This window comes from Pelodiscus sinensis, chromosome 2, assembly GCF_049634645.1.
Source record: "Pelodiscus sinensis isolate JC-2024 chromosome 2, ASM4963464v1, whole genome shotgun sequence".
Classification (NCBI taxonomy): domain Eukaryota; kingdom Metazoa; phylum Chordata; order Testudines; family Trionychidae; genus Pelodiscus; species Pelodiscus sinensis.
The window spans coordinates 9,805,869-9,829,785 of NC_134712.1; the positions used below are offsets into that span (position 1 = coordinate 9,805,869).

At 44.7% G+C, this 23,917-nt stretch overlaps 1 protein-coding gene across 10 annotated transcripts in view; it reads left to right on the forward strand.

Moving 5' to 3' along the window:
• Positions 1-23,917, forward strand: part of FAM135B (family with sequence similarity 135 member B) — a 388,356-nt gene that overhangs the window by 345,656 nt on the left and 18,783 nt on the right. For 9 of the 10 annotated variants that reach the window (XM_075920076.1, XM_075920075.1, XM_075920079.1 and 6 more), the window contains 8 exons: positions 6,079-6,234; positions 9,055-9,128; positions 11,005-11,159; positions 12,160-14,287; positions 16,438-16,604; positions 18,683-18,774; positions 22,882-22,979; positions 23,346-23,497. In XM_075920076.1, coding sequence (XP_075776191.1) covers positions 6,079-6,234; positions 9,055-9,128; positions 11,005-11,159; positions 12,160-14,287; positions 16,438-16,604; positions 18,683-18,774; positions 22,882-22,979; positions 23,346-23,497 — 3,022 coding nt within the window. The remainder of the gene's footprint in view (positions 1-6,078; positions 6,235-9,054; positions 9,129-11,004; positions 11,160-12,159; positions 14,288-16,437; positions 16,605-18,682; positions 18,775-22,881; positions 22,980-23,345; positions 23,498-23,917) is intronic. The other variant, XM_075920080.1, reaches the window with a different exon arrangement.

Genomic DNA, 23,917 nt, shown 5'->3' on the forward strand with positions numbered 1-23,917 from the left:
GATCATTGTCTTCGGTCCACCCTCTCTGGGGCAGCTTGTGCTGGCCACTGTCGGCAGACAGGATACTGGGCTAGATGGACCTTTGGTCTGACCCAGTATGGCCGTTCTTTTGTTCTTATGGGATAACTGCCTGCATCTACACGCGGCAGTGAAACGGGTGTTGGAAGTAAAGCCCTAACTCGAATTAGCTGTTATTCCTCCTGGAATGAGGTTTAACAGCTAATTTGAATTAAGGGTTTTACTTCGAACTCCCATTTCACTGCCTCATGTAGATGTGGGCAGTTATTCCAGGCTAGTCAATTTCCAAAATGGCGACCTCCCGGGAACATGCTAATGAAGCATGGGATATTTAAATCCCGTGCTTCATTTGCAATTTCGATCACCTTCATGAGCCTCGCTAGTTCGAACTAGGGGGCTAGTGTAGACATACCCTAGGGCTGTGTCCAGACTCAGGGGGTTTTTCGGGAAAAGTAGCCTTTTTCCGAAAAAACTTCACCTGCGTCTAGACTGCAGCCGCGTTCTTTCGAAATTAAATCGAAAGAACGCGGCTTTTCTTTCGACGGCGGTAAACCTCATTTCACGAGGAAGAACGCCTTCTTTCGAAAGTGCTTCTTTCGAAAGAAGGCGTTCTTGAATGTAAATAGGGCTTCTTCGAAAGAGAGCATCCAGACTCACTGGGTGCTTTCTTTCGAAAAAGCGGCTTGCTCTTTCGAAAGTTCCGCGTGCAGTCTAGACGCTCTCTTTCGAAAGAGGCTCTTTCGAAAGTATCTTTCGAAAGAGCCTCTTTCGAAAGAGGCTTGCAGTCTAGACATAGCCTAAGGGTACATCTACACTGCACGCTTATTTCAAAATAAGCTATTCCAGAATAGTTATTCTGAAATAGCTTATTTTCAAATAGCTATTTTGGAATAGGCATTTTTCCTCACAGAAGAAGATTTACAGACTTCGAAATAACGGAATGGCTATGTAGTCGCTCACATTGTTATTTCAAAATAATGCTAGTTATCTCGAAATAACGGTGCAGTGTAGATGCACCCTAAGTGATCAAACATAGGTGCCCGACATTAAAGAAGCATATAAATGGAAAAGTAATGAATTGTATAAAGAGGTGATTTTATCTCTGTGAATACAGCATTGAAGAGTCTACTACATGCAGTTCTTGTGCCCACATTTTGACACAGATGTTGAAAAACGAGAGATGGTGCAGGAAAGAGTCACAAAACTTAAGAGCTTGAAAAAAATGCCTTATAGTGAGAGATTTAATGCTCAACCTGTTTAGTTTATCAACATGTAGATTGAGACCTGACTTTGATTAGTGATAGAAATGTAGCCGTGTTAGTCTGGGGTAGTTGAAGCAAAATGCAGGACAATGTAGCACTTTAAAGACTAACAAGATGGTTTATTAGATGATGAGCTTTCGTGGGCCAGACCCACTTCCTCAGATCACAGTGTGTAAATTCCTTCCTGTGGATAAAATGCTGTGTACTAAAGAGCTCCAATTAGCAACAAGGCCTACTTTTTATGTTTTTACAAAGAGGGAAATTAACCATTGGAGCAAACTATCAAGGGAGGAAGTCGATTCTACACCTCTCAATGTGAGAGCAATACAGATGCTTTCCTGGAACTGTGCTTAGCTGAACAATATATTGGGTTCCAGGAAGGGGTAACTGAATGAGATGTAATGGTCTGTGATGTCAGTCTAACCATCTGGGTTGCAGAGAAGAGTTTAAAAATATGACCCAAGTGCACCCTGAAAATTCAGAAACTAGCAGACAAATACAAAGCCCCCGACCTTTATTATTTATAAAAATCTTCTGAGTTTGAATGCAATGGAATGATTTTAGAGGGCCTGACTCATGATCTTGGCAGTAATACGTTTCAAACTGCTCTGAAAGTCCGAAATGAATGAATATTGCAGAATTCATGTGAGTGTAGAGGGGCTTGGAATTCGAGGGTCCTTCTCAGCCCTACCCAGGGGCCAAATCCTGAGAGGTGCTGAGCATGCAGGAAATTGGATGGCCACCTCTCGCTATTTCATCCTGTTAGTGGGCTTATCCCTTCATCCTCCCGCTTCCTGGGCCCTCTCCTGTGAACAGAGAACAGCAATACAGGCAGTCCCCGAGGAGCAGCACTACTGGACCAACCCGGCAGCACCCCAGCTGCTCTGCCCCAGGCGTCCCCAAGTCAGCCGCTGCTGAAACTGACCAGCGGCTGACTACAGGAAGCCCGAGGCAGAGTTTCTCTGCCCCGGGCTTCCTGGAATCAGCCGCTGATCAGTTTCAGCAGCGGCTGACTTGGGGACACCTCGGGTAGAGCAGCTGGGGTGCTGCCGGGTTGGTCCCCGCAGCGCAGAGGTGCGGCACTGAGGGGACCTACCCGGCAGTGCCCCAGCTGCTCTGTCCCAGGCGTCCAGATTCAGCTGCTGCTGAAACTGATCAGCGGCTGATTCCAGGAAGCCCGGGGCAGAGAAACTCTGCCTCGGGCTTCCTGTAGTCAGCCGCTGGTCAGTTTCAGCAGCAGCTGAATCTGGACGCCAGTTTCAACTTACGTACAAATTCAACTTAAGAACAAACCTACAGTCCCTATCTTGTACGTAACCCGGGGACTGCCTGTACCCCAAATCTGGAAAATGTTATGTTTATTGGGGTTAGTTTCTAGTTAACATGAATCGAGTTTCCTTTTTCCACCTCAGCGTTTCAAAGGAGCAGCTGCCATGAAGCCTGGCATCAGATGGGGATGCCCAGCTGATCGTGGGCTCTGCACAGAAGCGGAACCCGAGGTCAGCTGGGGACTCCACAACTGACCCTGGCTTCTGGGGAAATGACCTCACGAGGGCCATTCTAAGTTATTCCTCCTGGGGCTCTAAATCAAGATAGCCCATCTATATTAGGGAAGCCTGCCTCGGACTAATTGTGAGGCTTCCCTGCAGTGTAGATGTGCTATTTCGAAATAAGCTATTTCCCTGATAGATGTCTATCCAGCCTGCTCTTATATATCTCCAGTAATGGGGATTCCAGAATCTCTCTAGGTAATTTATTCCAGTACTTAGCCACCCTGGCAGTTGGGAAGTTTTTCTTAATGTCCAGCCTAAACCTACCTTGCTGCAATTTAAGCCCATCACTTCTTTCCTATCAACAGAGGTTAAGAAAAATATGTTTTTCTCTCTCCTCCTTCTAACTCCCTTTTAGGTACTTGAAAACTTGTATCAAGTCCCCTCTCAGTCTTCTCTTTTCCAGACTAAACAAGTCAAGTTCTTTCAATCTTCCCTCATAGATCATGTTTTCTAGACATTTAAGCATTTGTGTTGCTCTCCTGTGGACCTTCTCCAATTTGTCCATTTCTTTCCTGAAATGTGTTGCCCAGAACTGAACATAGTACTCCAGCTGAGGCCTAATCAGCGCAGAGAATAATATTCTCAGCTCTACCATAACCAATCATTTTACTAACATTTAACTAGCCAGTCCCAGCATATTATAACATGATTATCTAACTAATTATATCCCACCACTTTCATTGATTTACACTCAGCAGAATTAATTATCCAGCAGACAGAATCAATCAAAGAACCAGACAGAGACCACACAGATACAGAGTAGAGAAGCGGGAATCATAAAGATAAAACAATAAAGAAATGAGGGCTCCGCCACTACATCGATAAAGAAATAAAGGTTTCACAACGACATCAATTGATAAGTGGGTACTTGCCATACAGTCAGCTATCAAAGTTTTCTTGAAACATTTTAGATGTATTTCCTTATTTGGTGGTAATGGACACTATCGGGGAAAAATTGCCTTCTTAAACAGCCCAACATTGCAGAGCTCAGATGAATGTGAGAGGTCTTGGAATTTGAGGGGCCTTTTCAGCCCTGCCTATGGGTCAGATCTGGAGAAGTGCTGAATACTGAAGCAAACACCTCTCAGGAGTTCACCTGATTCTCTGACATCTGCCGAGCTCTCCGTTTGTCTGACCCACTGTTAATATAGAGTGAGAACATCACAATTAAAGCTTGACGCTGACTTTTCCAGTTATCTCCAGCATACAGAAAAGGTCACGAGCCAATGAGCTGGAAAACTAATCATCATGCTAGTTAATAACCCTGGGTGTGAATGCATCTTCTCCTTGGAATCTTGCTCTTGGGCCCTTAATTTACGATGCATTCGACAGCATAGTTGCTAGTGTTTAAACTTAAAAAATAAAGAACATTGGTGACACTGCAAGTTATTTTCTCTAAGGGGGGAGAGGGACTATACTAAATAAACCCCTGATCCTGCAGAGAGCACCATGCGGACAAACATCTCCCTTCTAGATGTCCCTTTGATTTCGCTGTCTGAACTGGTAGAGGAGATTGCTTACTCTGAACAGATTTCATGGTTAGGAATACAGCAGTGAGGGCAATATAAGGACAGTTGTGATACCCACAGTTTTATACACACACATACACATACACACACACACGGAATGACTTCTAATCATTATTTAGATTTCCGTACCACTAACCTTGGGGATTTGCCTGCATAAAGACTGTATAAAAATCAAGCTAAGGCTCACAATTTCTTGTGATGCTATGGTGAAAAGAGACTGTGGCTGGTAATGAAACTTGCTTTTTAAGGGATAACTTCTTTGTAGTAGTAGTAGTAGTACCACCTAGGGACCTGAGACATGGATCAGGGCCCCATTGTGGTAGGACTGTACAGATACATGTACTGCTAAACATAATTACTATATGCTGTAGAGGTTGGAACTCATAAATATTAGTAGAATCATGAAAAATAACTCTGTTTGTACAGAGAAAATAGTAGAAAATACTTTTAAGATAATAAAAATGGCCACAGAGGCTTAGACAAAACATCCATCTAGCCCAGTACAGGCAGTCCCCTGGTTACATGGATCTGACTTACATCGGATCCCTACTTACAAACGGGGTGAGACAACCCCGCACTAGCTGCTTCCCCCCAGCAGACCAGGGAGACGCGAACCGGCTTTTCTCAGCAGACACCTCAGCTTGAGAATAAAGGATTGAGGGAAGTGAGGTGTTGGAGAATAAAACTTAACTCTGGAGAAATGTTTGGCTAGAGTTTCCCCTACAATATGTACCAGTTCCGACTTACATACAAATTCAACTTAAGAACAAACCTACAGTCCCTATCTTGTACGTAACCCGGGGACTACCTGTAGCTTCTCTCTGACAGTGCCTAGTGCCAGATGCTTCTGGCAATTGGAGATTTAGGAGCACAGGAACCGTGGGATTGCATTCCCAATCATTGGGCTCATAGTCACTGATGGACCTATGTTCCATGACTTTATCTAAATTCTTTTTTGAATCTAGTTATAGTTTTGGCCTTTACAACATCCCATGGTGATGAATTCCACAGGCTAATTGTGTGTTGTCTGAAGGTGTATTTCCTGTTGTTTGTTTTAAACTTGCTGCTTATTAATTTCATCAGGGGACTTTCAGTTCTCCCGTGAAAGAATTTTGGAATATTTTTTCCATACTGTATTGGGAATTATAAATATACATATATAAAAAAAAAAAACGACCTTCACCTACTGCTTTGATATGACGTGTGAAAGAGTTGATGCTCTAATCAAAAGGCATCATCACTAAGTCTGCAGAAGAGGGAGCATCATTTCATATTCCAGAGCTAACACCCCCATCTAGTGGATATTTTGGTACTAACACCAATTAACTGCATTTGTTTTTTTTTAATCTGCAATGAAGAAATGTGCTAAGGCTGGATTGTGCCCACTCTCCACTCTTCCCTTATGTCGACAGCTTCATTTGTGCTCAGATGCATGGGCTGAAATTTTTCTATAGTAACTGCCTGCTCTGGGACAAAACCCAGCATCAGACTGGTTCTGAATCAAGGACTTAACAAAGCCCTGACTGGGATGATTTAGTTGGGGTTGGTCCTGCACTGAGCAGGGGTTGGACAAGGTGAGATCTCTTCCAAGCCTAATCTTCTATGATGCTATAATTCTATGATTATTCCTTTTGTTTCTTTTTTTAAAAGGGGCTTCATCTAATGTCCTAATTAATGCCACTGACCTAATCTCCAAACATCTTTTTCTCCTTCTAGATGTTGAACAATCCAGAGAAGATAGCAGAGCAGATCAGCAAGGACCTGGCCTGGCTTTGCACCCACCTCTTGGCACTATGGACCCAATTCCTGGAGACAGTGACACTCCATCCAGAAGTCACGGCCTATCTTACTCAGGAGCATCACACGCTGAGGGTAACGCTAGAAAACTCATTCAGCAATGGCGATGACAGCCTGATAGGAGGGGTCAATGAGACATCCAGAGTGTTCTTAACTAGAGTCATTGGGTGAAATTCACCCTCAAGCAGAAGACAAGCCCAAAGCGTGTCTACCACTTAGGTGATGCCTAAGTCATTGTGCTGGCTCTCTGCACACAGGGGAATTTTATGCCTAGCAAATAGCATTTTTGAAACATTCTTTCAACTATGAAATTCTAGCTGTCTGTTCAACCAGTAGGTGCAAGTAATAAGTTGTAACCTGTTGTGTCCTCACCTTGCCGTAGTAAGCAGGTTTTCCAGCAGGATAGCTCTGAGGCTGATTACCCACTCTGGCACGATGAATGCAGATGTGGGGGCCCGCAAAAGTACCCCAAACCCTTATCTTTCCAGGCTTTGGTATAAAACTTCCCCCCAAAATCCTAAAAACCTAGATTTTGGGGATAAAACTCCACTGCCACCATCAGGTGCTTTTGAACCCACAAACGGGTGGACACTTGAAACCAACCTCCAAGGCACCCCAAACTCTTTTCTCCAAAGAACTTGAAAAAGAAAAGAGAAAATACAAATGGCAGTCCGGTGGCTGCTATCCCCTAGTCAGAGGCATGTAGATCCCACAGATTTTTTAGGACACAGAACTGAACCAATACTAGGTTAATAAAAAAGAAAGACGTTATATTATCAAAACAATATTCCTGTTACAAGCATAATGACTACATGGAAAAAGTCACCAATTAATATACTCATGGGGACTCCCATAGGCCAAAACTTAGTTACAAAAGAGAGGAAAACCCATTTCTAACAGCACAGATATCAGATCCAAAGTCCCACAACAGAAAACTTTGCCCACACATTATGAAGAGTCTTTTTTTTGGAGAGAGACATGTCTTCTGTCTCCCTCAGTATCTAGAGCAAAACTGGCACAGAGATAAAGGAGGGAAAACCCCAAAATTCCTTTGTCTCAGTTTGAAATCCCTATCTGCATTTCTATTGGCTGACTGCTACCTGGCCAGATACAGTTAACCCCTTAGTCCCCAGGCTGCTGGCCATCCCTCACCCATGACAGGTCATGTCTCCACTTTCCATGCCAGAGATCAATCTTCTGGTGTTCAATTTAGTGGGTCTGGTAAGGTTTAGAGCTGGGGACTGGGACTCTGGTCCTGACTGCTTTTGGCTTGTTGGGCAATCATTTAAAATGCGTGTGGTATTGTTTTCTGGCTGCCTGAAGCAGTTTGAGAGCCTCAGAGACATAAGGTACTATTATTAATCACCATTTTTCAAGCCATGGTAATCTGTTCTTTTAGAAAGGCCATTTGTCAGAACAAAGCTTGGCAATTCTAGGGGATGTTGTAACATCTCAATGTATGCTTTCTGCTGCCATTCTACCATGCTGTATTTTACAAAATAATAGTAGTAATGTAAGGACTAGCATCTTAACACATTAGTGGAATGTATTATATATCTTGTGTGCACAGAAATTGAAAATTTATTTCTGAACAGATAGCAGTACAGATTAAACATCCCTAATCCAGAACTCTCTGGTGCGACAAAATCCGTGGTCCAGCATGTTTTTAGTTAACCGGATATCCACTTACCATGGGTGTGGCCAGATTTTCCATGGTCCCATAATGTTTACTTACAGCCACCAGTCCTGGCTCTCAGTTTCTATGCTATTATTTAACTCCAATTTACCCCAAATATCTTCTAAGAGCCCAATAAGCAGAAAAAATGTTGGTAATTCTGTTAGACAATATTGACCTTCTGTGATTAGGCACATGCTCTGGTTCAGCACTGCTTGGGTCCCAAGGTGTAGGACTAGAGAGGTTCAATCTGTATTGAATTTTTTAGGGTTGTATTTTTTTATATATAAAGTGCTCTGTAAATCATTTCAAACCTGCAGGTCTTTCACAGTTGATTGTTTATTGCTGAGTTGTGTGTCCATGCAAAGAATTAAAAAACATTAATGTTCAAATCTCATGCTACGTATGTATATGTTTCTAATAATGTACAGTTTATTCCCCTCTGTGTTCATGTATAATAATGGGAGTTACCGTATATATTTGTGCAGAAGATACCATTGTTTAGTAACTGCACTATTGCCACGTCAGTTGCAGGGGAATTAAATTTAAAACTAGCTACCCTAGTTTTAAATCTGCTGAGAGAACTGACTCCAAAATATTTCCAAGGGCCATGGCTTCAGTCCTAACAGGTGTTGCACATGTCAGGCCATATTCGTTCATATGGACTAGCTGTTTCGTGCTGCTCCAGCAAGGCAAAACGAAAACCCAGCTGAATTGGCTGGGCAGCCTGGGTTCCTAGCTGGCTTGTGTCATCCTGGTGACACAAAGCATCTGGAGCAGTTAATTTGAAGCAGACTTGTATGCACCCAGCATCTTTGCAGGGTTCTAATCATATAGTATCCTAGGGCTGGAAGAGACCTCAGGAGGTCACCGAGTCCAGCCCCCTGCCCAAACCAGGATCAATCCCAACTAAATCATCCCGGCCAGGGCTTTGTCAAGCCAGGACTTAAAAACTTCGAGGGATGAAGATTCCACCCCCTCCCTAGGGAACCCATTCCAGTGCCTCTCCACTCTCCTAGTGAAATAGGTTTTCCTAATCTCCAACCTAGACCTCCCCAATGTAACTTGAGACCATTGCTCCTTCTTCTGCCATCCGTCACCACTGAGAACAACCTCTTGCCATTCTCTTTGGAACCCCCTCTTCAGGAAGTTGACAGCTGCTATCAACTCCCCGCTCACTCTTGTCTTACTTTAATGTATAACCTTTCTTTCTTATTCAGGTAAGAAGATTCTCAGAAGCATTCTTTTATGCTGAGCATCAAAAGATAGCTGTGCTGACCTTTCAGGAAAGCCTGTAAGTAATTCTTTTCATCTCCCATCCCTGGCACTTGGGCCCAAGGAGCATGCAGTCTCTTAAAGCTCTTTGTGGTCCAGACCCCTGTTATCCTTTGTGATGCAAATCCACACCTTTCTTCCTCAATCTTCAGGGGGCATTAGTAATCCATACAGAAGTCATGGGGGCTCTTTTAATCTTACTGCAGTGTAAATCCACTGAAGTCAAAGTAAAATAGTACACAAGGCACTATCCAGATCAGGCTCCAGAGAGCTGTAATCTCCAGACACCTTTGATATGCAGGTGGGTTTTTAAGAACTTGCTTCCACGTACCAGGAGATTGACACTGTAGAGATTGATTTCCCAGGCTTCGATTTAGCAAGTCTAGTAAAGATCTACTATATCGACAGCTGACAGCTCCCCTGTCAACTCTGATACTCCACGGGATCACGAGGAGTCAGGGATGTCAATGGGAGAGTCTTTCCCATTGATCTCACACATTGGAGATGCCACAGAAATTCAGTCTAAGGTACGTCAACTCCTGCTATGCTATTGATGTGGCTGCAGTTATGTATCTTAGGTCATCTTTCACCCCTAGTGAGGACCTGGCCTCAGGCTTGTGGTCTAAATCATGATAGAGATATGAGGCTGAAGCAAATGCCAGAAGGTGATAACAACTCTTCTCCTCCCCACCTGGTTGAAGTTATTGGGTGTAGTCCGGGATTGCACAGAGAGGATCTGAGAAGGCAGTCCAGCCTGAGCTAGCAATTCCTGTGAGTTTGCTGATTCCATTACATGGAGATAACAGAACTGAATTTCAGGAATGTTGAGTGCCCACCATTCCCACTGAGGTCAGTCAGAATAATGGGCGATGAGCACCTCTTTACACCACACCCATAATGGGCTCAGTTGTCTCACTTAGGGTGTGTCTAGACTACGTGGCTCCATTGACGGAGCCATGTAGATGAGGCAGGATGACAAAGGGAAATGAAGCTGCGATTTAAATAGTCACCGCTTCATTTAAATCAAAATGGCCACCGCGCTGTGCTGATCAGCTGTTTGTCGGCACAGCGCAGCAGTCTAGACAGGGATCTGCAGACCCTAGAACCCGTCGTCGGCAGATCCTGTAAGCCTTGAGCGGCGATTATTTAAATTGCCGCTTCATTTCCCTTTTTCAATTAAACTAATCTACATGGCTCCTTCGACGGAGTCATGTAGTTTAGACATACCCTTAGTGACAGCCCTGTCAGGGAGCTGGTACAGGGCTATGCCACCTAGGGGCTGCTCTAGACAACAGTGAGTCACAATATTCTCTGCAGTTGTGCGGTTGTGGGGCATACATGGGAACCGTCCCTTAGGACATCACAGCATGCACCCCTCTCTGAGTTTATCCAAGAGGGAGCATGGCCCTGCCTTTTTCCCCATCACTTCTGACCCTTTTGGGGTGCTTTTCCCCCCAGGAGTTCCTACAAGGAAGTAAAAAGAGCACAAAAAGCTACAAAGGTGTGGAGGCATCTCGAGAGAAGGCCCCTTGTAAATCCACTTAGCAGACTGGCTCAATGTAGATTACACAGTGCACCACTCTACTGGGTACCTGCTACTTTATTATGTTCAGTGGCTTTAGGTTCAGTCCTGCCAGGAGCCGAACACTTCCCTCCAGTTTGCTCCAAAGCCCCCTTCTCTCCAGTGAACATGGTTGCTCAGCATCTCTGAAAATTAGCCCATGCACTTAGCACCTTAATCTGGACTCAGATGTGTAATGTTAGGCACCCGTATTTCAAAACATTGGCCTGCTTCGGTGAAACTCTGTCTGTTTCGCTAACTAGATGAGAAGAATGATGGTGAAACTGCACAGTAACTCATCGCACACTTAATTGCCTCCGTGTCGTTCCCTCAGGATCCAAAGTCACAGCCAGATTTCTACAGAAGTTCGGAATTCCGAGTATCTCGTCAGCATGCCACCTCTGCCAGCCGAATGCCTGGACATTGATGGAGATGGGAACACAGTCCCTGTGATTTTTGAAGACAGATATGTAGATTCCCCTTACAAAAGTGAGTCATTCCCAGGGGTAGGGCTGTTCCCAGGAGACTGCAAGAAATGCTGTGGGTGGGTCGGTAGGTCCATGTACCCTTAGAGACAAACCTGAGCCAGTCCTCCAGTGTGGCATTAGAGAGCTCGATGGCTGCTCCAGGTTCCAGCTTTTAAATGAGGCATAAAACCAAAATTTTCTTAGCTTTTTGTTGTCAATAAAGATCCCATGAAATTTCTCACTAGAGTTAGGGATGTGTTTTCTGGTCAGGACTCAACATGCTATGAATGATTCTGCATATGGTACGCAATTTCCCGGGTTTTTTTGGTATATACACTTCCTGTTACTTACACGTTTTTCTTTTTATTAGATGTTTTTTGGTTTTGGTTTATGATTCCCAGTTTAATTCCAAGAACTTGATACAAAATCCGAAGCAAAATCCCATGGATTTTTCACTCCAGCCATTAAGGGAAAACAAGGCTGTGGTTTTTATTGTTAGAGAGACATCTAGTGGCAGGCAGATCCTGAAGGCTATAGAATATTTCATCCGCCGCTCATTGGATCATGAAATCTAGAGAGGCTATGAAGCAAGCCATTTAATATTTTTTGTACTAGTACTAAGCTCTGTTGTTTTTCCTTTCCAAAGTCAGTTGAAATACTGTAGTTCTCAATTTTCCACAACTTTTTACCATGTATTTAACAGGAAGAATAATAACAAGAAAGCCTGGCCATGGTGCAAGTGCTTACTTTGTCATATGAACAGAGGCCCGAGTGTCCAAAAGTTTCCACTAGTTTTAGGACATTTAAGTTGCCTTATTTTGGAACTGCAAAGCACACACACTGCTAAGTGATATTAATTATGTAATGAGCATAACAGTTAAAAGTGAATACAGCATAAAGAATGTTCATTGTCATATATATGTATGGTGTATGCATGGGATGGTGTGCAGCAGTGCATATGTATTATCACCTTCAAATATTTTAATTCCTTGTATAAGCCATTTACATTGTTTTTCTTTCAGGTCAAAGTTTGGATGTTTTCCCAGCTTTTGAGGTTCCTGTGATGAACGGTGCACAAATGGACTTAATAAATAGCAAGGAGGCTCTTGCATCAAATGAGGACATTTCATTGGAAAAGGCAGATTTCAGGAAAGATACTCTGTTCATTCATACTGATAAAATAAATGGGAATGCCTCCTGTATCTACAGCGATATTGCAACTGAAACTTATGTGGCTAAAGATTTAGCACAGCACTCCACTTCTCAGACAAGTCCGGTCAACAAGGAAGTTCAAAGGAAAACAGATGTTTCCCATGAAAATGTGTCAATTTCAAGTTCAGAAATGGTTTCAGGTTTGGACACAGGCCTGTTAAAACATAAAGCAGGAGACTTTCAAATGCCAGTGGACATTCCATTAAAAGACGATAGACTCGGAGTAGAATGCATGGATGTGAAACTTAGCAATAAGGATTGCCACAAAGGTGAACCCATATTGATCATTAGTGCTCTCTGTGACAGTGGAACGAGGGGACTCTTAGACACTACTGAGTTAAGGCAAGCAGCTAAAACTGATGATAACGAACATATTCTTACTTCAGATGAACTTGCATTAAATGAACTAAACAGTCTTGAACGACCGGTTGAACAAGACAACAAGGCTCTGTTACCAGCTTTGAAAGCATTACCAATCAGTACTTTGGATTTATTAACCCAGACCACAAAAGATGCCCCAGAGGGGAAGTCATCTGTGAAGGAGCAAAGAACCGAGGAATGTGAAGAGTTTACCCTGAGCTCGGGGGTCATAAAGAGATCTTCCTCAATAATATCTGACTCGGGCATTGAAAGTGAACCTAGTTCGGTGGCTTGGTCTGACGTGCGCAGCAGGGCTTTGGAGCTGCCGAGTGACCGTGAAATGCTGCAGCAGCTGGTAAGGAGGCACACCCTACACAGAAACTCTCTAGAGGGAGGACATACAGAAAGCAACACAAGCCTGCCCAGTGGGATCCAAGCATCGCTGACATCAATTAGCTCATTACCGTTTGAGGAGGAAGAGAGGGAAGTAGAACTTACAAAGCTGACCAAATCCGTTTCTGCACCCCAGATCAGCAGCCCAGAGGAGCCCACGGACAATATAGCTATGCCCCAAGGTGATAAAGCAATCTTGGAAGTTGCAGAAGGGCCCTTGAAAAGCTCCATGGGAGTGATGTGCAGAAGCACAGATATGCCAGGGAGGTTTTCTGAGTGTGAGAATGCCACAGACAGTGAGCAAACAGAACCAGACATTGCCACAGGAGAGCATCCTAGGGCTGCTGTAAAACAAAGGAACAGCAGCAATGAACTACCAGAAGAAGAGGCAGATAAGGAAGGTTTTGCAGAAGGAGCCTGTAGTTCGGAATACGCAGGACAGCCCGTAAATGTAAAGCAGCACAGATGTGATCCCTCTGAATGCCAGGCAGGGCAGAGAAATGAAGAGTGCAGCTTGGAAACACAGAATGTCAGGCCCTCCTCGGACCCCAGAGACGTGCACTTCAGTGCATATAGTGATCTGAAAGATGCACTCAACCCTATGCCTAAGGAGTTGCAAATAGGTGAAGACTTTTATTCCAGTGTTAGCATACTCGACATCGAGAATTTCTCCCATGGAGTGAGCCGGGTACCAGACTTTTGCTACACGTTTCCAGCCTCATCAGAGACTTCCACTGAATTTGGTTCCACCAGGGGAGAGTGCGGGAGCCCTTTCCCCAATGAACCCATGGTGTCATGTGAAGAAATGCAGGGCTTACAAGAAATTGAATTGGATGATGCATCTGCATTGGCAGACTTGGGGGACGGATCTTATTGTGCCGAATATCCTCAGGAACTGGAGCGCGTGGAAGGTCAGCTCATGGCTAATGGCACTGGGGTTCAGTCCGCGGCCACAGAGGGCTTAGCACTGGAGAGCCGAAAGGCCGTGGAGGTGGTTAACCTGTCTGTTTCCTGCACAGCCACGTGTCTTCCCTTCTCTTCTGTGCTCAAAGAGACTCCTGCCGTGGTTGGCTTCTCTTCAAAGCAGGCCACTTTCCCTATTACACGCCAGCCTTTAGGCTCTTTCAGCGTTGTGGCCTGCAATTCAGATGACATGGATGAAGAGGCCAATGAAAGGATGCTTAGGTAAGATAGTCAAATGGCTTTCTTGATTAGTGTTGCAGTAATACCCAGACACCCCAGCTGAGCTCAGTCCCCACTGTGCTATGAAAAGCCAATCCCCTACCCTGAGGAGTTTACTCTATGAATAACCCAGAAAGGATTATGAAAGGATAGGAGAAGCTCTGAACATGACCCTCACTGTACAGTTGAACAACAGAGGCATAGAGACTAAGGCCAGGGCTACAGTAGCTCTGGAAAGTCAGGGTAAGGTACACAACTCCAGCTCCATAAAATACATAGCTGGAGTTGGCTTGCCTTAAGCCAAGCTTGACGCGGCTTTCACAGAGGGAGGCCGACATTCCCATTGGCTTCTCTTACTCCTCATGACTTCCTTCAGCATTTGGTTTAGAGGGTCTTAACTAGACCCACTCAATCAAACACTAGAAGATGGATCTCCAGCACGGCATGCGAAGATGTGGCCCAAGTGACTCGCACAAGTCCTGCAGAGAGGCTGTAATATTGTTGAGAACTCAGATCCCTGAATTGCAGTCTCTTTCCTTAGCTTATCTTTCCTTTCCCCTTGCCTTGGGGTATTTTGCACTGATTGCCTAGCTGACAGCACAGTCCGCAAACCTACACATGACAGAGGTTTCAATTATGTCTTGTGTCCTGTGCAGTGCTGAGAGAAAATGGGTGCACTGGGCATTTATCTTAAAACACAAAGGTGGGTAAGGGATAAACTCTTAGGCTGTGTCTACACTGGCATGAATTTCCGGAAATCCTTAAAACGGAATAATATTCCGTTTTCAGTTTTTCCGGAAAAGGAGCGTCTACATTGGCAGGCTGCTTTTCCGGAAAAGCCCTTTTTCCAGAAAAGTGTCTGTGGCCAATGTAGACGCGCTTTTCCGGAAAAGAGCCCCGATCGCCATTTTTGCGATCGGGGCTTTTTTCCGGAAAAGACTACTGGGCTGTCTACACTGACCCTTTTCCAGAACAGTGTTCCAGAATAACGACTTATGCCCGAGCGGGAGCAGAATAGTTTTTCCGGAATAGCGGCTGATTTTGTACAGTAGAGCATCGTTGCTTTTCCGGAAATTCAAAGGCCAGTGTAGACAGCTCGCAGCTTATTCTGGAAAAGCAGCTGATTTTCCGGAATAAGTGGCCCAGTGTAGACACAGCCTTAAAGAGTGTGTGTTCTGATTGCTACTTTTGTTGTCCAGCAAGCTCCTCTAACCCTGGATTGACTGTTTTATACTGTGCTCTCTGGTTTTATATTGGTCTCTTCTGTCACCTCCTTCTCCAAGTGAACCATGGCTGTTAGGCTCATATTCAACAAAACGCATGCTTAATTCCTTTTCTGCTCAGCCCAGCATGTGCTTAAGTGCTTTGCTGAATCCATAAGGATTCCATACGGACCTAGATTGTGACCCTCTCCTAACTTTTTGGCAAATAGTTACTCGCCTGAACTGCCCCAGTGAATTCAATGGGATTGCTTGTGTGAGTAAGTGCTACACACTGGAGAATAGGGTGGTTACAATTTTGCCCCATGACTAAAGCTGATGTTTCCAAGCTTGGCTGTGGGACATCGCCTTAGACATCTTCCACTTAGGAGCCAACTTGTAGGCTCCAGAGCTGGGAAATGTTAATCTATCTGGAGAGGCACCCAACAGCTCTTGACTGGTGCATGTGTAGATGAAAGTTGCCATCCCCGTTGGTGGGATATGGATTTGCATACTTGTTTGAGGGGTAGGAAGAGGACAGTGTTGACTTCTCCTCTGCTTAGCTCAGATTTGTTTGTTAACATCAGTCTAATTAGTCCTGCTGGATAGAGCAGAACACCATGTTTCCCTCGACACAGCTACGTGGGCATGCCAATCCTGATTCTCCTTTTTAAGAGGACCCAAAGATTCTTAGCAGCAAACCTGCTTTGGACCCGCACAAGTTGAGATACCACTGTGAGGATCTTTCTCATAAGAGGCAGCTCATCCCATTGTATCTTAGGTTATCTACACTCCATCCCTGCCCTCCCCTAGTCACCCTAACCTGTAGGATGCAGTGCACAGGCCTTCACCTTGAATGCTGTAAGGGAATTCACTGAATGTGCTCATTCCTAGTTTAAAGGTTTTGTTGTTGAACGCCCAGTTCTCCATATGATTAATTAGTGTATTCTCCAGTTTTTATCAGGCCAAAGAAAAGTTTAAAAAAGAAATGAAGATTGAAGGATTTCTGTACAGTGACTTATCTGTACTAGCTTCTGATATCCCATATTTTCCACCAGAGGAAGAGGAAGAAAATTTGGAAGATGGAATTCACCTGGTAGTCTGTGTCCATGGACTAGATGGTAAGGACTGAGAGAGATGCTGCACTTTATTCTGATTAAAAATATAGAATTCGAGTTCCTCTGCTCGTATACCCAGCACAGGCCATGAGTGTCACTCACACCAGCCAAGGATCTGGCTCACAGTATGTTGTCTTGTCTTAACGTCACTGGAAATTATTACTCCACACATGATTTTGTTACATAATGGGAGAGTTTTCACAGACTTGTCCCCCCCAAACCCAACCTCTTCCACCCAGTAAAATTGTCAACCCCTCCGAAGCTTTTCACAACCATCTGCTCATTTAGCAAAATATCATCCAGCGAAAAGCAAACTTGGTTTAAATGCTGTCACTGAGGCTACGTCTAGACTGCAAGCCTCTTTTGAAAGAGGATTTTTCGAAAGATACTTTCGAAAAAGCCTCTTTCGAAAAAGAGCTTCTAGACTAACACCAGTACTTTCGAAAAAGCAAGCCGTTTTTTCAAAAGAGAGCACCCAGGCAGTCTGGATGCTTTCTTTTGAAAAAAAACCTACAGTTTACATTACACTGCCGCATTCTTTTGATTTACTTTTGAAAGAATGCAACAGCAGTCTAGATGCAGGGGAAGTTTTTTCGAAAAAAGGCCACTTTTTTTCGAAAAAACCCTGTAGTCTAGACACACCCTGCAGGAGAGAAGGTGGCTGGCTCTTGGGGAGGGGAGAATAAGTATTGTCCACTATTATAGAATCATAGAATACTAGGACTGGAAGGGACCAAGAGAGGTCATTGAGTTCAGTCCTCTGCCCTCATGGTAGGACCAGTACTGTCTGGACCATCCCTGATAGACATTTATCTAACCTACTCTTAAATATCTCCAGAGATGGAGATTCCACAATCTCCCTGGGCAATTTATTCCAGTGTTTAACCACCCTGATAGTTAGGAACTTTTTCCTAACATCCAACCTAAACCTCCCTTGCTGCAGTTTAAGCCCATTGCTTCTTGTTCTATTCTCAGAGGCCAAGATGAACAAGTCTTCTCCCTCCTCCTTATGACACCCTTTTAGTAGTGTATGGGTAACCCACGCACGTTCTCTGTGTGGTTCACTGTCCCATCTGGTAGCACTTAGACCAACGACAGAGAGAGAATGTTTGCGCTCTACAGCCTTAGCTGAGAGCCGGCTGAATTTTGTCATAGGGGGTAGAGTTTCATGTACTAAGCTCCAGAGGTCCCATGTTCGGCTCCAGCTCTCGGCGTTACATATGCAGCAAGGAAAGACGTGGGACGATTGGATTGTGTGTAAGTCACAGTGTATAGCAGGGGTAGGGAACTTTTTTTGGGTCAGAGACCTCTGACCCACAGAAAAATCAGTCGGGGGCCGCACACAAGTGAGAAGCAAAACAAACCAACCCTCAGTGACGTAGCTCCTGATTGAGAAGGAGAAAGACACTCTCCATGTTCCTCTCACACACCAGGACCAGATTTTGTGTGCTGCAGCCCTGTGGTGGGGAGGCTGGAGTGCCATTGTGGGTTCCCCAATGCTGGGCGGGAGCCCTGAATCTCGGGGGTCAGATCCAAGCAAGCCGGGGGGCCACATTCAGCCCCCGGGCATGAGGTTCCCCACCCATGGTGTATAGGCACCACACCATAGGAGATACGTTGGCAGACACTGTGCCTTAGACTTTACCCTGTGGTGTGCCTTGGCCTTCGCTGTTCTGCTTAGGAAAGGAGACTTATTTGCTGTGGTTCTTAAAGGGGCAGCTTATCCCCACATCTCTGCTGGCCAACCAATAGGGGGTGAAGTGGCAGAGGCACTGAGATCCCTACTCCCCGCCAGTTCCCACTCCTTCACTTCCTGAGGAAGATCTGCCATACACACCTGCAGCTGAGATCCAGGGAGCCCTCAGGCGGCTGCAGAGTTTATCAGGATTCCTTTCCCGCTGCTGCTCCCCTGCCTGGCCACGTCAGGGCAAGGCCTAACATAATGAGCCACCGGTCACAGAGGCATGTGCCATCACAACTCCCTGGCCAGTGTGAGACTGAGGAAGCACACGGGGAGCAGAATCGGTGTGGATCACCCTGTTGTGAAATGAAATCTCTTACCGAGTGCGGTATCTTTTCAGGGAACAGCGCAGACCTACGGTTGGTAAAGACTTTTATAGAACTGGGACTCCCTGGTGGAAAGCTGGACTTCCTAATGTCAGAAAGGAACCAGGTAATACCGGGCCAGTTTATGCCCTCCTTTACATCTACTGCAGGTCCCACTGGAGTCAGTGGAACTTCGCCCTTGCAGAGCAGATATTAGGAATTGTACAGTAGGGCCCAAACTGACACAGCTTTGGGAAAAGGCACAGTGGAAGTGAGGAGTGAGAGGTGAAGGACTTAGCACAGATATCCTGCACCAGCGCCCACTCAGATCAATGGTACTATTCCCCCACTGGAAGTCAGCTGTTGCTGGCTTGGTCCTGCTGCCACTGAAGTTAATAGCTAACTGTCCATTGCCGTCAGCGGTCCAAGGATCTGATTTGGAAAAGAGATCATTAAAAACATCACGTGAGATGGCAAGTACACGCTGATACAGTCACCGCTGGTATGATGTGCAAAATTATGCAGAACAAAAGAAGAACAGACAGACTGATTACGTTAATTCTAAATGCTCAAGAGGATACATTGGATCTGCTATGGAGAGCTGCTTCTGCTGGTTTCAGCTAAAGCATCAAAAAGTTGTTTCCTTTGTGTGGTTTATTGTGATTGATTAGCTCGTGTGATAAAGAAAGACTCTCTAGGAAAGCTTAGGGTTAGGGTTAGGGTTAGGGTTAGGGTTGTACGTTGCCCGTACAATGCAGAGCAGCAGAAATTAAACGAACTCTGTGCTATGCTCTACATGCATGTGCTGCAGCCTATTTAGTATCTAAAGCACCATGTTCGTAAACAGATCAAGAATTCCAGTGCCCAGTCAAAAGCATGAATCTGTTTTATTAACAGTACCAGGAAAATGGAGGGTAAAACGTTTCAGTTTTGTTTGCAGTGCAGATCTGTTCTCCAAAGGCAGGTTGAGATGAACCACCTGTGTTCTTGCCGTGTTCAAGTTTCTGCTGATGGCAGTAGCCATTCTCAGAGTACAGACTAAGTGCAGGTGACATTAATGATGATAATATTTTGCACATTCACCCAGAGCTGTCAGTGCACTTAATCAACATTAAAGAATTAAGCCTTACAGCATCTCCGTCTACTAGGCTGTGTCTACACTGCACCCCTTTTCCAGAAAAGGGATGCAGATTAGACACTTTGGAATAGCAAAATCCGCGGGGGATTTAAATATCCCCCGCGGTATTTGCATTAACATGGCTGCCGCTTTTTTCCGGCTCGGGGATAAGCCGGAGAAAAGCGGCAGTCTAGACGTGATTCTCCGGAAAATAAACCTTGAAAGTAGGAATAAAAGATCCTCTGGAAAAGGGTTTATTTTCCGGAGAATAACGTCTAGACTGCCGCTTTTCTCTGGCTTATCCCCGAGCCGGAAAAAAGCGGCAGCCATGTTAATGCAAATACTGCGGGGGATATTTAAATCCCCCGCGGATTTTGCTATTCCAAAGTGTCTAATCTGCATCCCTTTTCCGGAAAAGGGGTGCAGTGTAGACTCAGCCCTAGTGTATAGTGTGCATGGTGAGACAATACTATCCTAAGTTTAGAGTATGAGAAACCAGAGCCCAGCAAAGCTGAGCAGCTTGCTGAAGGTCGCAGAGCAGGTCCATAGCAGCACTAGGAACTGAACTTGACTCCTACTGCTGCACTCTTAGCCACCATATCCTCTTTCCTCCCTGCAACAGAGACCCATATGGAGACTGTAACAGATCTGCAGTGCAAGCTGTCTAGCCAAATTCTGCCTTACAGGGAAAAAAATGTGACTCTATGGCATTTGAAAAGGCACTGAAGCAATATTGAGGAGACGGGTGAGATAGGAGGACATTGTGTGTGTTGTGTCTAGGACTTACACTTGGCTTGGTATTTTTCCACTTCTAAATAACCTACAAGATTCAAGATAATGAGCTTAGGAGGAAATCATTAATTATCGATGCAGACAAAACAAACAGGCAGGAGGTTAGTAGACAGTATTTAGTTTATGAGAACATTTATTTTAAGGCAACCCTGGAAATTGGATATGCTCATGTTCTCCTTTGCAAGAACTGCAATTAGTGAGATGAATTTTATCACAAAAGCATTAATTACTAGATATGTTTTCCCTGAATATCTGTTCTAACACTTGATGATTGTTTTCCTGGCATCTCATTAGTTCTGAATTTGATTTAGAGTCCTGACACAGTTCTAAACAAGAATACTCTCTTGCAGTTCTCTCGACTAGACAATTTATAGTTTGTTTTGTTGTATCGCAAATGGCAGTATTGCCACAGGCAATAAATAACATGAATAGTTTGCTGATATCCATCATGCTACTGATTAACTGTCAAACACCACACGGTATTGTGTGATAGCAGCATAACATTGTTTTGATAACTTTGTTAGGGTCAGTATAGACAAAATGTCAGTATATAATGCCATAGACTAGCCTCATAATCCACTAAATCCTAAATGCCAAAGTTGGAGCTGTGCTACATGAGGTGCTTACATCCCAAGAGCTATGTCTCTCAGTGCTGTGAATAATCTGCACCTCTGAGAGATATAGTTATACGGACTAACCCCCAGGCTAGGCAGTGCTAGGCAGATAGAAGAACTCTTACTAGCTACCACCTCTCCAGAATTATCTTCACCAACTGGAAAACCCTTCCTGTTGTCATATGTAGTGTCTACACTTAGGTGTGGTCTACACAAGCACTTCTGTCAGCAAAACTTTTATTGGTCAGGGGCATGAAAAAACACACCCCTGACTGACCTAAATTTCACTGACAAAAGTCCTGGTGTGGAAAATGCTGTGTCAGCCGGGGGGATTCCCCACCAACATAGCCAGACATCACCTCCCATTGAGGGTGGTTTCATTAAGGCAGTGGGAGAGCAGCTACCCAGGAGACGCTACAGCAGCACTGTGGAAATGGTCTAGCTCTGCCGCTGTAAGGTCTGTAAAGTAGACACCGCCTGAAGTGCTATAGCAGCGTAGTACTTACATACAGACCGATGCTTGGTCTCCTAGATAAGCGGCCTCATATTTAGAGGGATTCAGCATCTGCCATTTCCTTTCATAGTAACTCAGGTTATTTAACAAACTAATGGCCTAAGCAACTTGTGTGTCATTACTGTGATCTGACAGTGTGGTTCTGTTACATAAAGTAGCTATGCAAAAAGGGGGTTGCCTGACTCAACCAATTTGCTCATATTGTGTGTTCAGGGTCATGTCCATCTGAGAGACAACATGAATGTGTATGCCTGTTACGCCTGTCAGCTCTGCCGAGCCAGCGCCGCGAAGAGATAATGAGCTAGGATAGATTCCTCCTGTATCATCAACAGACGTGTTTGCTATCTTCCCATTAGTGACACCCATGCAAGCCCACCAATAGCAGAGGGCTCCCACAAATGTTACTCTGGGTAGGAATTGGTCTGTAGATCCGTCATTGCTGTTAACAATATCTGAGAAGGAAGGAACCAACCTGAGTGAGTTTGCAGCGTTAGTGCAGAGGAGGGGAAAAAAATCAAATCCGTTTGCTTGAAAACTGAGTACAGGCAGTCCCCGGGTTACGTACAAGATAGGGACTGTAGGTTTGTTCTTAAGTTGAATTTGTATGTAAGTCGGAACTGGTACATATTGTAGGGGAAACTCTAGCCAAACATTTTTCAAGAGCTCAGTTTTATTCTCCCACACCTCACTTCCCTCAGTCCTTTATTCTCAAGCTGAGGTGTCTGCTGAGAAAAGCCGCTCTGCATCTCCCTGGTCTGCTGGGGGGGGGGGGGGGGGGGCGCTAGCTTCGCGTCTCCCTGGTCTGCTGGGGGGAAGCAGCTAGTGCGGGGTTGCCTCACCCTGTTTGTAAGTAGGGATCTGATGTAAGTCGGATCCATGTAACCCGGGGACTGCCTGTATATTTAATATGGAGTCACTGAGAGAGCATACACATGGATCTCCTGGACACTGCTTTTACATAGTCACTTTATGGTGCAGAAATACAACTTCCAGGGGACCCAGACAATGATAAACAATTGCTTCTGTGCCCTTGTATCCCCTCGCCTCTTTTTGATGCCAAGAAGTCTTGAAATGTTCTTATTTATTGCTTATATTTGGCCTCAGAAATATCAGTTATCTAGGAGGTTATTTTTTTTGTACACCAGTACAGTACATTGGCAATTATGTCATTTGCTGACACCATTCTCTCTTCACCAGAGTGATACTTTTGCTGATTTTGACACGATGACCGACCGATTGCTGGATGAAATCATTCAACATATTCAGTTGTACAACCTCTCCATCTCCCGCATAAGGTAAAACACCCTGATGGTTAATTGGAGGTAATGGAGCACATGACTGTTCAATAGAATCATCTTGCCATTATGTGGAGCCTGGTCCAAAGCCCATTCATGTCAGCGGGAGTTTTTCCATGGACTTAATGGGCTTCTGAATGTGTATTAAGATGTTGTTGGTGCTCTCCGTACCTGGCAGAGGAGCTGCTGAAATTAAAAAGTTATGAAGGATGAAAGAGATGGGGAAACATGCCTAAAGGGCACTAATGAACGATCTGTTTAGAGGCAGAGACAATCCACATAGAACAAAAAATAGCAAATGCATGTCACACGCCCTTTGAAGTTAAGGAATATATAGACTGTTCTTGATTTTGTCTCTCCCTACAGTTTTATTGGCCATTCCCTTGGTAACGTCATCATCCGATCAGTACTAACCCGGCCCAGGTTTCGCTATTACCTCAACAAGTTACACACCTTCCTGTCCCTCTCTGGGCCTCATCTAGGAACCCTGTACAACAACAGTACGTTGGTTAGCACAGGTAAGAGTTAATGAAAAAGGCTATGATTTGCTATTGTATGTGGCAGTGCCTGTGGGAGATCACCATGTGGGGCAATGGTATTGACTAGTGCTTGCATGTGCCACTAAAACGAACTGTAGGAAATAGTCTCACCAGACCTCCAACCACTTTGATTTAGCTTTGGGGCTTGTGTTTAGCTGCATTCAGGAGTCTCAGCCCACTTCCTGAATCAGGAAAGCCAGCACCCATAGGCTGAGACTAGGTGCCTACACCAGTGCACTGAATCTCAGGCTCCCAACCTTCCCTGTGTCACCTGAGTAAAGTTGTTCCTTCAGGAGCTCCAATGTCAAGGAACTTCACAACCAACATCTGCCTCTGGAATCAGCAGTGTAGTACCAGCAAACATAAAGGGATGGGGGATAAAGCCATGGGCACGGCTGT